The 15860-nt window shown below is 33.0% G+C and overlaps 1 protein-coding gene across 1 annotated transcript in view; it reads left to right on the plus strand.

Annotated features, from left to right (window-relative positions):
- Positions 1 to 15860, plus strand: part of LOC131806593 (uncharacterized) — a 360173-nt gene that overhangs the window by 150833 nt on the left and 193480 nt on the right. The window contains exon 3 of the mRNA XM_059130919.1: positions 2316 to 2454. Coding sequence (XP_058986902.1) covers positions 2316 to 2454 — 139 coding nt within the window. The remainder of the gene's footprint in view (positions 1 to 2315; positions 2455 to 15860) is intronic.

Here is a 15860-nt window from a genome sequence, read left to right on the forward strand (position 1 = left end):
AAAAATATATATGGGAGCTATATCCAAATTGGAACCGATCTCGATAAAATTTGGCAAAGATATTTCTGAGCTGTATTTTTTTTTCGAGTTCATTTTTTAATATTTGCCGAATGTAAAATTGCGATATGTTCAGCTCACGAGCCATTTTTCGGCCACTGCGATATAAATAGAAGACCTCTAGAGGGTCTTCTTTCTATAGAAGACCTCTTTAGAGGAGAATGTCAGACTCATATATCTACAAAAGACCTTTGGTGGGTCTTGATTCTTAAAAGTCGTTTAGAAGGACTACTTTCAATAGAGGACTTCGTTTGGGTCTCCTTTTTATATAATACCCCTTCCTTCCTTCCATAGAAGACCTTTTGAGGATTTTCTATTTATAGAATACCCCTTGAAAACTTCTTGAGGGTTGTTCTTTCTATATAAGGGTTTTCTTCCTATAGAGCACGGTCTTCTTTCTATAGAAGTATTCTTGAAAGTCTTCCATCCATTGAAGACCTCTTGTAGGTCTTTATTCTAAAAAGACGGCTAGAGGATATTCTTTCAATAGAAGCCCTGAATTCAAAGAAGACCTGTTGAGGGTATTTTTCCTATAGAATGCCTATTGAAGATCTTCTTTCTTTTTTTAAGATTTTGAGGGAGTCATCTATATATGGAAGGCCTCTTGAGGTTCTTCCATCTCTAGCAGTCCACTTGAAAGTCTTCCATCCACAGAAGACCTCTTGTAGGTCTTCATTCTAAAAAAAACGTCTAGAGGATATCCTTTCAATAGAAGGCCTAAATTCATAGAAGACCTGTTGAGGGCCTTCTTCCTATAGAAAACCTATTGCGGGTCTTCTTGCTTTTTTAAGCTTTTGAGGGAGTCATCTATCTATGGAAGACCTCTTGAGGTTCTTTCATCTCTAGATCTTCAATGTAAGGAATACCTAGTAGGGGGCTTTAGTTCGTTTTCTTTCTATAGGATCTCCTTTCTATAGAAAACCTCTTGAGAGCCTTCTATTTATGGAAGACCTTTGGTGGGGCTTGATTCTAAAAATAAGTCTAGTTGGTCTTCTTACAGTAGAAGACCTCTTGAGGGTCTTCTTTCTATATAAGACCTTAATTCCTAGAAGACCGTTTGAGTGCCTTCTTCCTTTTTGAGGGCTTTTCTTTCTATAGAAAACCTCTTGAGATTCTTCTATCTATACAAGATCTCTTGAGATGCTTCTATCTACAGAAGACCTCTAGAGATTCTTCTATCTATAGAAGACCTATGGAGAGACTTTTATCTACAGAAGACCTCTTGAGAGGCTTCTATCTATAGAACATCTCTTGAAAGGCTTCTATCTATAGAAGACCTTCATTCTATAAAGACCTCTAGAGGGTCGTCTTCCAATAGAAGACCGCAATTCATAGAATACCTGTTTAGGGTCTTTTTTTCGTTTTGAATGTCTTTTTTTATAGAAGATCTCTTGAGGGTCTTCGATCGTTATAGGACCCATTGAGGGCCTTTAACGAAAGAAGACCTAGTAAGGGGCTTTTTGGGAGCTTTCTCTCCACACCTATTGAGGATCTCATTTCTATAGAAAACCTGGAGGAGGCCTTCTGTCTTTAGTAGACCTATTGCGGGTCTCCTATTAAGTGAAGCCCTCATGAGGGTCTTATAGAAGCCCTCTTGAGGGTCTTATTATATATAGTATTGACCTCTTCATGACCTTCTTTCTGTAAATACCTCTTAATGGTACTTTTTCTATAGAAAGCCTCTTGAGGAGCTTCAATCTATAGCAAATCTACTGAAGGCCTTCTTTCTATAGAAGACCTGCGGAAGCTCTTATATATAAAATAGACATTTAGAAGCTCTTCAATCTATAAAAGACCTACCGAGAGTCCTCTTTCTGTAGACGAAGTGTCCTCCATCTCTAGAAGACCTGTTGAGGGTCTCCTTTCTGTTTTCAGTTGCACCTTTCATTTCATCTTCCGCGGCTGTTTTTTCCCCGACCTTTTCTCTGATAACTCCTTCTCCCGACTACTGTTCTCTCTCTCTCGCGCGCGCTTCACTTGTCCGCTTAGCGGTCAAATGAAACGTGTCAATGACGTTGTCATTCACAAAATTATTGTTAACGTTGTCCGACTGGTTGACAGACTGAGTGACTGTTTGTTTTTTCTTGTGCTTTAGTTTTTTTTTTTTGGCTTGTCATATTATTATAGTCTTACCACCTCTCACCACCCCTCTCGTTTCCTCTATTCATGACCATGTTTGTTTGGCCACTGTGTTTTGTTGAGTTGTTATTCTTTTGGATTTCGATTCAGTCATTGCTACTGTTTTCTTTTCTTTTCAGGCTGCCTGGGATGGCCGACAGGCCGAAAGACCATCATCGAACGAATGGATGGATCGATCGATCGTTTTATTGTTGGCTTTGTGATAAAGATGGTTATTTGGACAGCCAACAATAGCGGCAGCAACAACAACAACAACAGGTAATAGTTGAATTCAGAAAAAAAGTAATGTTGATTTTTATGTCGACAGTTTTGTCTTGCTTGGGTTCTGCTACTGTTGCCACTCTTTTTCCAATTGTCCGGGGGCCCATAATTGTTCTGCTGATATCTGTGTGTGAGTGTGTGTGTGTGTATGTGTCTCTGACATAGAATTAAAAAAACGGCGACAATGGACAACAACATCTAACATTCACAATAAATACCTTCGTTGCTGATAAAAGTAACAACAACAACATTGTGTTGTTGTTGTTAACAAAAAAACTCCCCAACTCCACCTTTTTTTTGCTACGAAATTCATTCATTCACAGGTTTTTTTCGCTTTGGTTTAAGGTGTGCTATTCTTCTATTCTTTTCTGTTTTGAATGGAAAGGTTGGATGGTCGGTCCTATTTGAGCTCCCAACCAATCCAACTATAACCTGAACACCACCAACAACAACAACAAACTCTATTGAAGAAGTAACACATGTTGTTGTTCCCGTCATTGTTTTATTTTTCCAAACGAATGTAACTAACCATCGTTGCTTGTCATCGAACAACAGAAACGAGAATCGCAGGGGACATGCCTCAATCCCCCCACCCCTCCCCCTGTCTTTTGTAAAAATCGAAAAAGAAGTCATCGTCACTTCGTTCTTTCTTTCACAAGGGCATTGAGGATGATTATTGAAAAGGTGTTAACTAAAACTGGAAGATTTGGTGAAAAACAATCTAAAATCTGCTAAATTTGGAAATAAGAGAAGTTGCTTATAATTATTTAAATATTGACATTTCGGGGTTTTTAGCATCGTTCTGATTGCAGTTTCTTAAAGAGGAAAAATAGCTTATTTTAAAACGCACATAACTCCTTAAATATTGACATTATGGGGTTTTTAGCATCGTTTTGATTGCAGTTTCTGAAGGAGGAAAAATAGCTTATTTTAAAATGCTCATAACTCCTTAAATATTGACATTTCGGGGTTTTTAGCATCGTTTTGATTGCAGTTTTATAATGAAGAAAAATAGCTTATTTTAAAACGCTCATAACTCCTTAAATATTGACATTTCGGGGTTTTTAGCATCGTTTTGATTGCAGTTTCTGAAGGAGGAAAATAGCTTATTTTAAAACGCTCATAACTCCTTAAATATTGGCATTTCGGGGTTTTTAGCATCGTTTTGATTGCAGTTTTTTAAAGAGGAAAAATAGCTTATTTTAAAACGCTAATAACTCCTTAAATATTGACATTTCGGGGTTTTTAGCATCGTTTTGATTGCAGTTTCTGAAGGAGGAAAAATAGCTTATTTTAAAACGCTCATAACTCCTTAAATATTGACATTTCGGGGTTTTTAGCATCGTTTTGATTGCAGTTTTTAAAAGAGGAAAAATAGCTTATTTTAAAACGCTAATAACTCCTTAAATATTGACATTTCGGGGTTTTTAACATCGTTTTGATTGCAGTTTCTGAAGGAGGAAAAATAGCTTATTTTAAAACGCTCATAACTCCTTAAATATTGACATTTCGGGGTTTTTAGCATCGTTTTTGATTGCAGTTTTTAAAAGAGGAAAAATAGCTTATTTTAAAACGCTAATAACTCCTTAAATATTGACATTTCGGGGTTTTTAACATCGTTTTGATTGCAGTTTCTGAAGGAGGAAAAATAGCTTATTTTAAAACGCTCATAACTCCTTAAATATTGACATTTCGGGGTTTTTAGCATCGTTTTGATTGCAGTTTTTAAAAGAGGAAAAATAGCTTATTTTAAAACGCTCATAACTCCTTAAATATTGACATTTCGGGGTTTTTAGCATCGTTTTGATTGCAGTTTTTAAAAGAGGAAAAATAGCTTATTTTAAAACGCTCATAACTCCTTAAATATTGACATTTCGGGGTTTTTAGCATCGTTTTGATTGCAGTTTCTGAAGGAGGAAAAATAGCTTATTTTAAAACGCTCATAACTCCTTAAATATTGACATTTCGGGGTTTTTAGCATCGTTTTGATTGCAGTTTTTAAAAGAGGAAAAATAGCTTATTTTAAAACGCTAATAACTCCTTAAATATTGACATTTCGGGGTTTTTAACATCGTTTTGATTGCAGTTTCTGAAGGAGGAAAAATAGCTTATTTTAAAACGCTCATAACTCCTTAAATATTGACATTTCGGGGTTTTTAGCATCGTTTTGATTGCAGTTTTTAAAAGAGGAAAAATAGCTTATTTTAAAACGCTAATAACTCCTTAAATATTGACATTTCGGGGTTTTTAACATCGTTTTGATTGCAGTTTCTGAAGGAGGAAAAATAGCTTATTTTAAAACGCTCATAACTCCTTAAATATTGACATTTCGGGGTTTTAGCATCGTTTTGATTGCAGTTTTTAAAAGAGGAAAAATAGCTTATTTTAAAACGCTCATAACTCCTTAAATATTGACATTTCGGGGTTTTTAGCATCGTTTTGATTGCAGTTTTTAAAAGAGGAAAAATAGCTTATTTTAAAACGCTAATAACTCCTTAAATATTGACATTTCGGGGTTTTTAACATCGTTTTGATTGCAGTTTCTGAAGGAGGAAAAATAGCTTATTTTAAAACGCTCATAACTCCTTAAATATTGACATTTCGGGGTTTTTAGCATCGTTTTGATTGCAGTTTTTAAAAGAGGAAAAATAGCTTATTTTAAAACGCTCATAACTCCTTAAATATTGACATTTCGGGGTTTTTAGCATCGTTTTGATTGCATTTTCTGAAGGAGGAAAAATAGCTTATTTTAAAACGCTCATAACTCCTTAAATATTGACATTTCGGGGTTTTTAGCATCGTTTTGATTGCAGTTTCTGAAGGAGGAAAAATAGCTTATTTTAAAACGCTCATAACTCCTTAAATATTGACATTTCGGGGTTTTTAGCATCGTTTTGATTGCAGTTTTTAAAAGAGGAAAAATAGCTTATTTTAAAACGCTCATAACTCCTTAAATATTGACATTTCGGGGTTTTTAGCATCGTTTTGATTGCATTTTCTGAAGGAGGAAAAATAGCTTATTTTAAAACGCTCATAACTCCTTAAATATTGGCATTTCGGGGTTTTTAGCATCGTTTTGATTGCAGTTTCTGAAGGAGAAAAAATAGCTTATTTTAAAACGCTCATAACTCCTTAAATATTGACATTTCGGGGTTTTTAGCATCGTTTTGATTGCAGTTTTTAAAAGAGGAAAAATAACTTATTTTAAAACGCTAATAACTCCTTAAATATTGACATTTCGGGGTTTTTAACATCGTTTTGATTGCAGTTTCTGAAGGAGGAAAAATAGCTTATTTTAAAACGCTCATAACTCCTTAAATATTGACATTTCGGGGTTTTTAGCATCGTTTTGATTGCAGTTTTTAAAAGAGGAAAAATAGCTTATTTTAAAACGCTCATAACTCCTTAAATATTGACATTCGGGGTTTTTAGCATCGTTTTGATTGCAGTTTTTAAAAGAGGAAAAATAGCTTATTTTAAAACGCTCATAACTCCTTAAATATTGACATTTCGGGGTTTTTAGCATCGTTTTGATTGCATTTTCTGAAGGAGGAAAAATAGCTTATTTTAAAACGCTCATAACTCCTTAAATATTGACATTTCGGGGTTTTTAGCATCGTTTTGATTGCAGTTTCTGAAGGAGAAAAAATAGCTTATTTTAAAACGCTCATAACTCCTTAAATATTGACATTTCGGGGTTTTTAGCATCGTTTTGATTGCAGTTTCTGAAGGAGGAAAATAGCTTATTTTAAAACGCTCATAACTCCTTAAATATTGACATTTCGGGGTTTTTAGCATCGTTTTGATTGCAGTTTTTAAAAGAGGAAAAATAGCTTATTTTAAAACGCTAATAACTCCTTAAATATTGACATTTCGGGGTTTTTAACATCGTTTTGATTGCAGTTTCTGAAGGAGGAAAATAGCTTATTTTAAAACGCTCATAACTCCTTAAATATTGACATTTCGGGGTTTTTAGCATCGTTTGATTGCAGTTTTTAAAGAGGAAAAATAGCTTATTTTAAAACGCTCATAACTCCTTAAATATTGACATTTCGGGGTTTTTAGCATCGTTTTGATTGCAGTTTTTAAAAGAGGAAAAATAGCTTATTTTAAAACGCTCATAACTCCTTAAATATTGACATTTCGGGGTTTTTAGCATCGTTTTGATTGCATTTTCTGAAGGAGGAAAAATAGCTTATTTTAAAACGCTCATAACTCCTTAAATATTGGCATTTCGGGGTTTTTAGCATCGTTTTGATTGCAGTTTCTGAAGGAGGAAAAATAGCTTATTTTAAAACGCTCATAACTCCTTAAATATTGACATTTCGGGGTTTTTAACATCGTTTTGATTGCAGTTTCTGAAGGAGGAAAAATAGCTTATTTTAAAACGCTCATAACTCCTTAAATATTGACATTTCGGGGTTTTTAGCATCGTTTTGATTGCAGTTTTAAAAGAGGAAAAATAGCTTATTTTAAAACGCTCATAACTCCTTAAATATTGACATTTCGGGGTTTTTAGCATCGTTTTGATTGCATTTTCTGAAGGAGGAAAAATAGCTTATTTTAAAACGCTCATAACTCCTTAAATATTGACATTTCGGGGTTTTTAGCATCGTTTTGATTGCAGTTTCTGAAGGAGGAAAAATAGCTTATTTTAAAACGCTCATAACTCCTTAAATATTGACATTTCGGGGTTTTTAGCATCGTTTTGATTGCAGTTTTTAAAAGAGGAAAAATAGCTTATTTTAAAACGCTCATAACTCCTTAAATATTGACATTTCGGGGTTTTTAGCATCGTTTTGATTGCAGTTTCTGAAGGAGGAAAAATAGCTTATTTTAAAACGCTCATAACTCCTTAAATATTGGCATTTCGGGGTTTTTAGCATCGTTTTGATTGCAGTTTCTGAAGGAGGAAAAATAGCTTATTTTAAAACGCTCATAACTCCTTAAATATTGACATTTCGGGGTTTTTAGCATCGTTTTGATTGCAGTTTTTAAAGGAGGAAAAATAGCTTATTTTAAAACGCTCATAACTCCTTAAATATTGACATTTCGGGGTTTTTAGCATCGTTTTGATTGCATTTTCTGAAGGAGGAAAAATAGCTTATTTTAAAACGCTCATAACTCCTTAAATATTGGACATTTCGGGGTTTTTAGCATCGTTTTGATTGCAGTTTCTGAAGGAGGAAAAATAGCTTATTTTAAAACGCTCATAACTCCTTAAATATTGACATTTCGGGGTTTTTAGCATCGTTTTGATTGCAGTTTTTAAAAGAGGAAAATAGCTTATTTTAAAACGCTCATAACTCCTTAAATATTGACATTTCGGGGTTTTTAGCATCGTTTTGATTGCAGTTTCTGAAGGAGGAAAAATAGCTTATTTTAAAACGCTCATAACTCCTTAAATATTGGCATTTCGGGGTTTTTAGCATCGTTTTGATTGCAGTTTCTGAAGGAGGAAAAATAGCTTATTTTAAAACGCTCATAACTCCTTAAATATTGACATTTCGGGGTTTTTAGCATCGTTTTGATTGCAGTTTTTAAAAGAGGAAAAATAGCTTATTTTAAAACGCTCATAACTCCTTAAATATTGACATTTCGGGGTTTTTAGCATCGTTTTGATTGCAGTTTCTGAAGGAGGAAAAATAGCTTATTTTAAAACGCTCATAACTCCTTAAATATTGACATTTCGGGGTTTTTAGCATCGTTTTGATTGCAGTTTTTAAAAGAGGAAAAATAGCTTATTTTAAAACGCTCATAACTCCTTAAATATTGACATTTCGGGGTTTTTAGCATCGTTTTGATTGCATTTTCTGAAGGAGGAAAAATAGCTTATTTTAAAACGCTCATAACTCCTTAAATATTGACATTTCGGGGTTTTTAGCATCGTTTTGATTGCAGTTTCTGAAGGAGGAAAAATAGCTTATTTTAAAACGCTCATAACTCCTTAAATATTGACATTTCGGGGTTTTTAGCATCGTTTTGATTGCAGTTTTTAAAAGAGGAAAAATAGCTTATTTTAAAACGCTAATAACTCCTTAAATATTGACATTTCGGGGTTTTTAACATCGTTTTGATTGCAGTTTCTGAAGGAGGAAAAATAGCTTATTTTAAAACGCTCATAACTCCTTAAATATTGACATTTCGGGGTTTTTAGCATCGTTTTGATTGCAGTTTTTAAAAGAGGAAAAATAGCTTATTTTAAAACGCTCATAACTCCTTAAATATTGACATTTCGGGGTTTTTAGCATCGTTTTGATTGCAGTTTTTAAAAGAGGAAAAATAGCTTATTTTAAAACGCTCATAACTCCTTAAATATTGACATTTCGGGGTTTTTAGCATCGTTTTGATTGCAGGTTTTTAAAGGAGGAAAAATAGCTTATTTTAAAACGCTCATAACTCCTTAAATATTGACATTTCGGGGTTTTTAGCATCGTTTTGATTGCAGTTTCTGAAGGAGGAAAAATAACTTATTTTAAAACGCTCATAACTCCTTAAATATTGACATTTCGGGGTTTTTAGCATCGTTTTGATTGCAGTTTTTAAAAGAGGAAAAATAGCTTATTTTAAAACGCTCATAACTCCTTAAATAATGACATTTCGGGGTTTTTAGCATCGTTTTGATTGCAGTTTCTGAAGGAGGAAAAATAGCTTATGTTAAAACGCTCATAACTCCTTAAATAATGACATTTCGGGGTTTTAGCATCGTTTTGATTGCAGTTTCTGAAGGAGGAAAAATAGCTTATTTTAAAACGCTCATAACTCCTAAATATTGACATTTCGGGGTTTTTAGCATCGTTTTGATTGCAGTTTCTGAAGGAGGAAAAATAGCTTATTTTAAAACGCTCATAACTCCTTAAATATTGACATTTCGGGGTTTTTAGCATCGTTTGATTGCAGTTTCTGAAGGAGGAAAATAGCTTATTTTAAAACGCTCATAACTCCTTAAATATTGACATTTCGGGGTTTTTAGCATCGTTTGATTGCAGTTTCTGAAGGAGGAAAAATAGCTTATTTTAAAACGCTCATAACTCCTTAAATATTGACATTTCGGAGTTTTTAGCATCGTTTGATTGCAGTTTCTGAAGGAGGAAAAATAGCTTATTTTAAAACGCTCATAACTCCTTAAATATTGACATTTCGGGGTTTTAGCATCGTTTTGATTGCAGTTTTAAAAGAGGAAAAATAGCTTATTTTAAAACGCTCATAACTCCTTAAATATTGACATTTCGGGGTTTTTAGCATCGTTTTGATTGCAGTTTCTGAAGGAGGAAAAATAGCTTATTTTAAAAACGCTCATAACTCCTTAAATATTGACATTTCGGGGTTTTTAGCATCGTTTTGATTGCAGTTTTTAAAAGAGGAAAAATAGCTTATTTTAAAACGCTCATAACTCCTTAAATATTGACATTTCGGGGTTTTTAGCATCGTTTTGATTGCAGTTTTAAAGAGGAAAAATAGCTTATTTTAAAACGCTCATAACTCCTTAAATATTGACATTTCGGGTTTTTTAGCATCGTTTTGATTGCAGTTTCTGAAGGAGGAAAAATAGCTTATTTTAAAACGCTCATAACTCCTTAAATATTGACATTTCGGGGTTTTTAGCATCGTTTTGATTGCAGTTTTTAAAGAGGAAAAATAGCTTATTTTAAAACGCTCATAACTCCTTAAATATTGACATTTCGGGGTTTTTAGCATCGTTTTGATTGCAGTTTTTAAAGAGGAAAATAGCTTATTTTAAAACGCTCATAACTCCTTAAATATTGACATTTCGGGGTTTTTAGCATCGTTTTGATTGCAGTTTCTGAAGGAGGAAAAATAGCTTATTTTAAAACGCTCATAACTCCTTAAATATTGACATTTCGGAGTTTTTAGCATCGTTTGATTGCAGTTTCTGAAGGAGGAAAATAGCTTATTTTAAAACGCTCATAACTCCTTAAATATTGACATTTCGGGGTTTTTAGCATCGTTTTGATTGCAGTTTTTAAAGAGGAAAAATAGCTTATTTTAAAACGCTCATAACTCCTTAATATTGACATTTCGGGGTTTTTAGCATCGTTTTGATTGCAGTTTCTGAAGGAGGAAAAATAGCTTATTTTAAAACGCTCATAACTCCTTAAATATTGACATTTCGGGGTTTTTAGCATCGTTTTGATTGCAGTTTTTAAAGAGGAAAAATAGCTTATTTTAAAACGCTCATAACTCCTTAAATATTGACATTTCGGGGTTTTTAGCATCGTTTGATTGCAGTTTCTGAAGGAGGAAAAATAGCTTATTTTAAAACGCTCATAACTCCTTAAATATTGACATTTCGGGGTTTTTAGCATCGTTTTGATTGCAGTTTCTGAAGGAGGAAAATAGCTTATTTTAAAACGCTCATAACTCCTTAAATATTGACATTTCGGGGTTTTTAGCATCGTTTTGATTGCAGTTTTTAAAGGAGGAAAAATAGCTTATTTTAAAACGCTCATAACTCCTTAAATATTGACATTTCGGGGTTTTTAGCATCGTTTTGATTGCAGTTTTTAAAAGAGGAAAAATAGCTTATTTTAAAACGCTCATAACTCCTTAAATATTGACATTTCGGGGTTTTTAGCATCGTTTTGATTGCAGTTTCTGAAGGAGGAAAAATAGCTTATTTTAAAACGCTCATAACTCCTTAAATATTGACATTTCGGGGTTTTTAGCATCGTTTTGATTGCAGTTTTAAAAGAGGAAAAATAGCTTATTTTAAAACGCTCATAACTCCTTAAATATTGACATTTCGGGGTTTTTAGCATCGTTTTGATTGCAGTTTCTGAAGGAGGAAAAATAGCTTATTTTAAAACGCTCATAACTCCTTAAATATTGACATTTCGGGGTTTTTAGCATCGTTTTGATTGCAGTTTTTAAAAGAGGAAAAATAGCTTATTTTAAAACGCTCATAACTCCTTAAATATTGGACATTTCGGGGTTTTTAGCATCGTTTTGATTGCAGTTTCTGAAGGAGGAAAAATAGCTTATTTTAAAACGCTCATAACTCCTTAAATATTGACATCTCGGGGTTTTTAGCATCGTTTTGATTGCAGTTTTTAAAAGAGGAAAAATAGCTTATTTTAAAACGCTCATAACTCCTTAAATATTGACATTTCGGGGTTTTTAGCATCGTTTTGATTGCAATTTCTGAAGGAGGAAAAATAGCTTATTTTAAAACGCTCATAACTCCTTAAATATTGACATTTCGGGGTTTTTAGCATCGTTTTGATTGCAGTTTTTAAAAGAGGAAAAATAGCTTATTTTAAAACGCTCATAACTCCTTAAATATTGACATTTCGGGGTTTTTAGCATCGTTTTGATTGCAGTTTCTGAAGGAGGAAAAATAGCTTATTTTAAAACGCTCATAACTCCTTAAATATTGACATTTCGGGGTTTTTAGCATCGTTTTGATTGCAGTTTCTGAAGGAGGAAAAATAGCTTATTTTAAAACGCTCATAACTCCTTAAATATTGACATTCGGGGTTTTTAGCATCGTTTTGATTGCAGTTTTAAAGAGGAAAAATAGCTTATTTAAACGCTCATAACTCCTTAAATATTGACATTTCGGGGTTTTTAGCATCGTTTTGATTGCAGTTTCTGAAGGAGGAAAAATAGCTTATTTTAAAACGCTCATAACTCCTTAAATATTGACATTTCGGGGTTTTTAGCATCGTTTTGATTGCAGTTTCTGAAGGAGGAAAAATAGCTTATTTTAAAACGCTCATAACTCCTTAAATATTGACATCTCGGGGTTTTTAGCATCGTTTTGATTGCAGTTTTTAAAAGAGGAAAAATAGCTTATTTTAAAACGCTCATAACTCCTTAAATATTGGCATTTCGGGGTTTTTAGCATCGTTTTGATTGCAGTTTCTGAAGGAGGAAAAATAGCTTATTTTAAAACGCTCATAACTCCTTAAATATTGACATTTCGGGGTTTTTTAGCATCGTTTTGATTGCAGTTTCTGAAGGAGGAAAATAGCTTATTTTAAAACGCTCATAACTCCTTAAATATTGACATTTCGGGGTTTTTAGCATCGTTTTGATTGCAGTTTCTGAAGGAGGAAAAATAGCTTATTTTAAAACGCTCATAACTCCTTAAATATTGACATTTCGGGGTTTTTAGCATCGTTTTGATTGCAGTTTCTGAAGGAGGAAAAATAGCTTATTTTAAAACGCTCATAACTCCTTAAATATTGACATCTCGGGGTTTTTAGCATCGTTTTGATTGCAGTTTCTGAAGGAGGAAAAATAGCTTATTTTAAAACGCTCATAACTCCTTAAATATTGACATTTCGGGGTTTTTAGCATCGTTTTGATTGCAGTTTTTAAAAGAGGAAAAATAGCTTATTTTAAAACGCTCATAACTCCTTAAATATTGATATTTCGGGGTTTTTAGCATCGTTTTGATTGCAGTTTCTGAAGGAGGAAAAATAGCTTATTTTAAAACGCTCATAACTCCTTAAATATTGACATTGACAATTGGGTTTTTAGCATCGTTTTGATTGCAGTTTCTGAAGGAGGAAAAATAGCTTATTTTAAAACGCTCATAACTCCTTAAATATTGACATTTCGGGGTTTTTAGCATCGTTTTGATTGCAGTTTCTGAAGGAGGAAAAATAGCTTATTTTAAAACGCTCATAACTCCTTAAATATTGACATTTCGGGGTTTTTAGCATCGTTTTGATTGCAGTTTCTGAAGGAGGAAAAATAGCTTATTTTAAAACGCTCATAACTCCTTAAATATTGACATTTCGGGGTTTTTAGCATCGTTTTGATTGCAGTTTCTGAAGGAGGAAAAATAGCTTATTTTAAAACGCTCATAACTCCTTAAATATTGACATTTCGGGGTTTTTAGCATCGTTTTGATTGCAGTTTTTAAAAGAGGAAAAATAGCTTATTTTAAAACGCTCATAACTCCTTAAATATTGACATTTCGGGATTTTTAGCATCGTTTTGATTGCAGTTTTTAAAGAGGAAAAATAGCTTATTTTAAAACGCTCATAACTCCTTAAATATTGATATTTCGGGGTTTTTAGCATCGTTTTGATTGCAGTTTCTGAAGGAGGAAAAATAGCTTATTTTAAAACGCTCATAACTCCTTAAATATTGACATTTCGGGGTTTTTAGCATCGTTTTGATTGCAGTTTCTGAAGGAGGAAAAATAGCTTATTTTAAAACGCTCATAACTCCTTAAATATTGACATTTCGGGGTTTTTAGCATCGTTTTGATTGCAGTTTCTGAAGGAGGAAAATAGCTTATTTTAAAACGCTCATAACTCCTTAAATATTGACATTTCGGGGTTTTTAGCATCGTTTTGATTGCAGTTTCTGAAGGAGGAAAAATAGCTTATTTTAAAACGCTCATAACTCCTTAAATATTGACATTTCGGGGTTTTAGCATCGTTTTGATTGCAGTTTCTGAAGGAGGAAAAATAGCTTATTTTAAAACGCTCATAACTCCTTAAATATTGACATTTCGGGGTTTTTAGCATCGTTTTGATTGCAGTTTTTAAAAGAGGAAAAATAGCTTATTTTAAAACGCTCATAACTCCTTAAATATTGACATTTCGGGATTTTTAGCATCGTTTTGATTGCAGTTTTTAAAAGAGGAAAAATAGCTTATTTTAAAACGCTCATAACTCCTTAAATATTGATATTCGGGGGTTTTAGCATCGTTTTGATTGCAGTTTCTGAAGGAGGAAAAATAGCTTATTTAAAACGCTCATACTCCTTAAATATTGACATTTCGGGGTTTTTAGCATCGTTTTGATTGCAGTTTCTGAAGGAGGAAAAATAGCTTATTTTAAAACGCTCATAACTCCTTAAATATTGACATTTCGGGTTTTTAGCATCGTTTTGATTGCAGTTTCTGAAGAGGAAAAATAGCTTATTTTAAAACGCTCATAACTCCTTAAATATTGACATTTCGGGGTTTTTAGCATCGTTTTGATTGCAGTTTCTGAAGGAGGAAAAAATAGCTTATTTTAAAACGCTCATAACTCCTTAAATATTGACATTTCGGGGTTTTTAGCATCGTTTGATTGCAGTTTCTGAAGGAGGAAAAATAGCTTATTTTAAAACGCTCATAACTCCTTAAATATTGACATTTCGGGGTTTTTAGCATCGTTTTGATTGCAGTTTCTGAAGGAGGAAAAATAGCTTATTTTAAAACGCTCATAACTCCTTAAATATTGACATTTCGGGGTTTTTAGCATCGTTTTGATTGCAGTTTCTGAAGGAGGAAAAATAGCTTATTTTAAAACGCTCATAACTCCTTAAATATTGACATTTCGGGGTTTTTAGCATCGTTTTGATTGCAGTTTTTAAAAGAGGAAAAATAGCTTATTTTTAAAAACGCTCATAAACTCCTTAAATATTGACATTTCGGGATTTTTAGCATCGTTTTGATGCAGTTTTTAAAGAGGAAAAATAGCTTATTTTAAAACGCTCATAAACTCCTTAAATATTGCATTTCGGGTTTTTAGCATCGTTTTGATTGCAGTTTCTGAAGGAGGAAAAATTAGCTTATTTAAAACGCTCATAACCTCCTTAAATATTGACATTTCGGGGTTTGTAGCATCGTTTGATTGCAGTTTCTGAAGAGGAAAAAATAGCTTATTTAAAACGCTCATAACTCCTTAAATATGGCATTTCGGGGTTTTTAGGCATCGTTTGATTGCAGTTCTGAGGAGGAAAAATAGTTTATTTTAAAACGCTCATAACTCCTTAAATATTGACATTTCGGGGTTTTTAGCATCGTTTTGATTGCAGTTTTTAAAAGAGGAAAAATAGCTTATTTTAAAACGCTCATAACTCCTTAAATATTGACATTTCGGGGTTTTTAGCATCGTTTTGATTGCAGTTTTTAAAGAGGAAAAATAGCTTATTTTAAAACGCTCATAACTCCTTAAATATTGACATTTGGGGGTTTTAGCATCGTTTTGATTGCAGTTTTGAAGGAGGAAAAAGCTTATTTTAAAACGCTCATAACTCCTTAAATATTGACATTTCGGGGTTTTTAGCATCGTTTGATTGCAGTTTCTGAAGGAGGAAAAATAGCTTATTTTAAACGCTCATAACTCCTTAAATATGGCATTTCGGGGTTTTTTAGCATCGTTTTGATTGCAGTTTCTGAAGGAGGAAAATAGCTTATTTTAAAACGCTCATAACTCCTTAAATATTGACATTTCGGGGTTTTTAGCATCGTTTTGATTGCAGTTTTTAAAAAGGGAAAATAGCTTATTTTAAAACGCTCATAACTCCTTAAATATTGACATTTCGGGTTTTTAGCATCGTTTTGATTGCAGTTTTTAAAGAGGAAAAATAGCTTATTTTAAAACGCTCATAACTCCTTAAATATTGACATTTGGGGTTTTTAGCATCGTTTT

Source organism: Musca domestica, unplaced genomic scaffold, assembly GCF_030504385.1.
Source record: "Musca domestica strain aabys unplaced genomic scaffold, Musca_domestica.polishedcontigs.V.1.1 8, whole genome shotgun sequence".
NCBI classification, from domain to species: Eukaryota; Metazoa; Arthropoda; class Insecta; order Diptera; family Muscidae; genus Musca; species Musca domestica.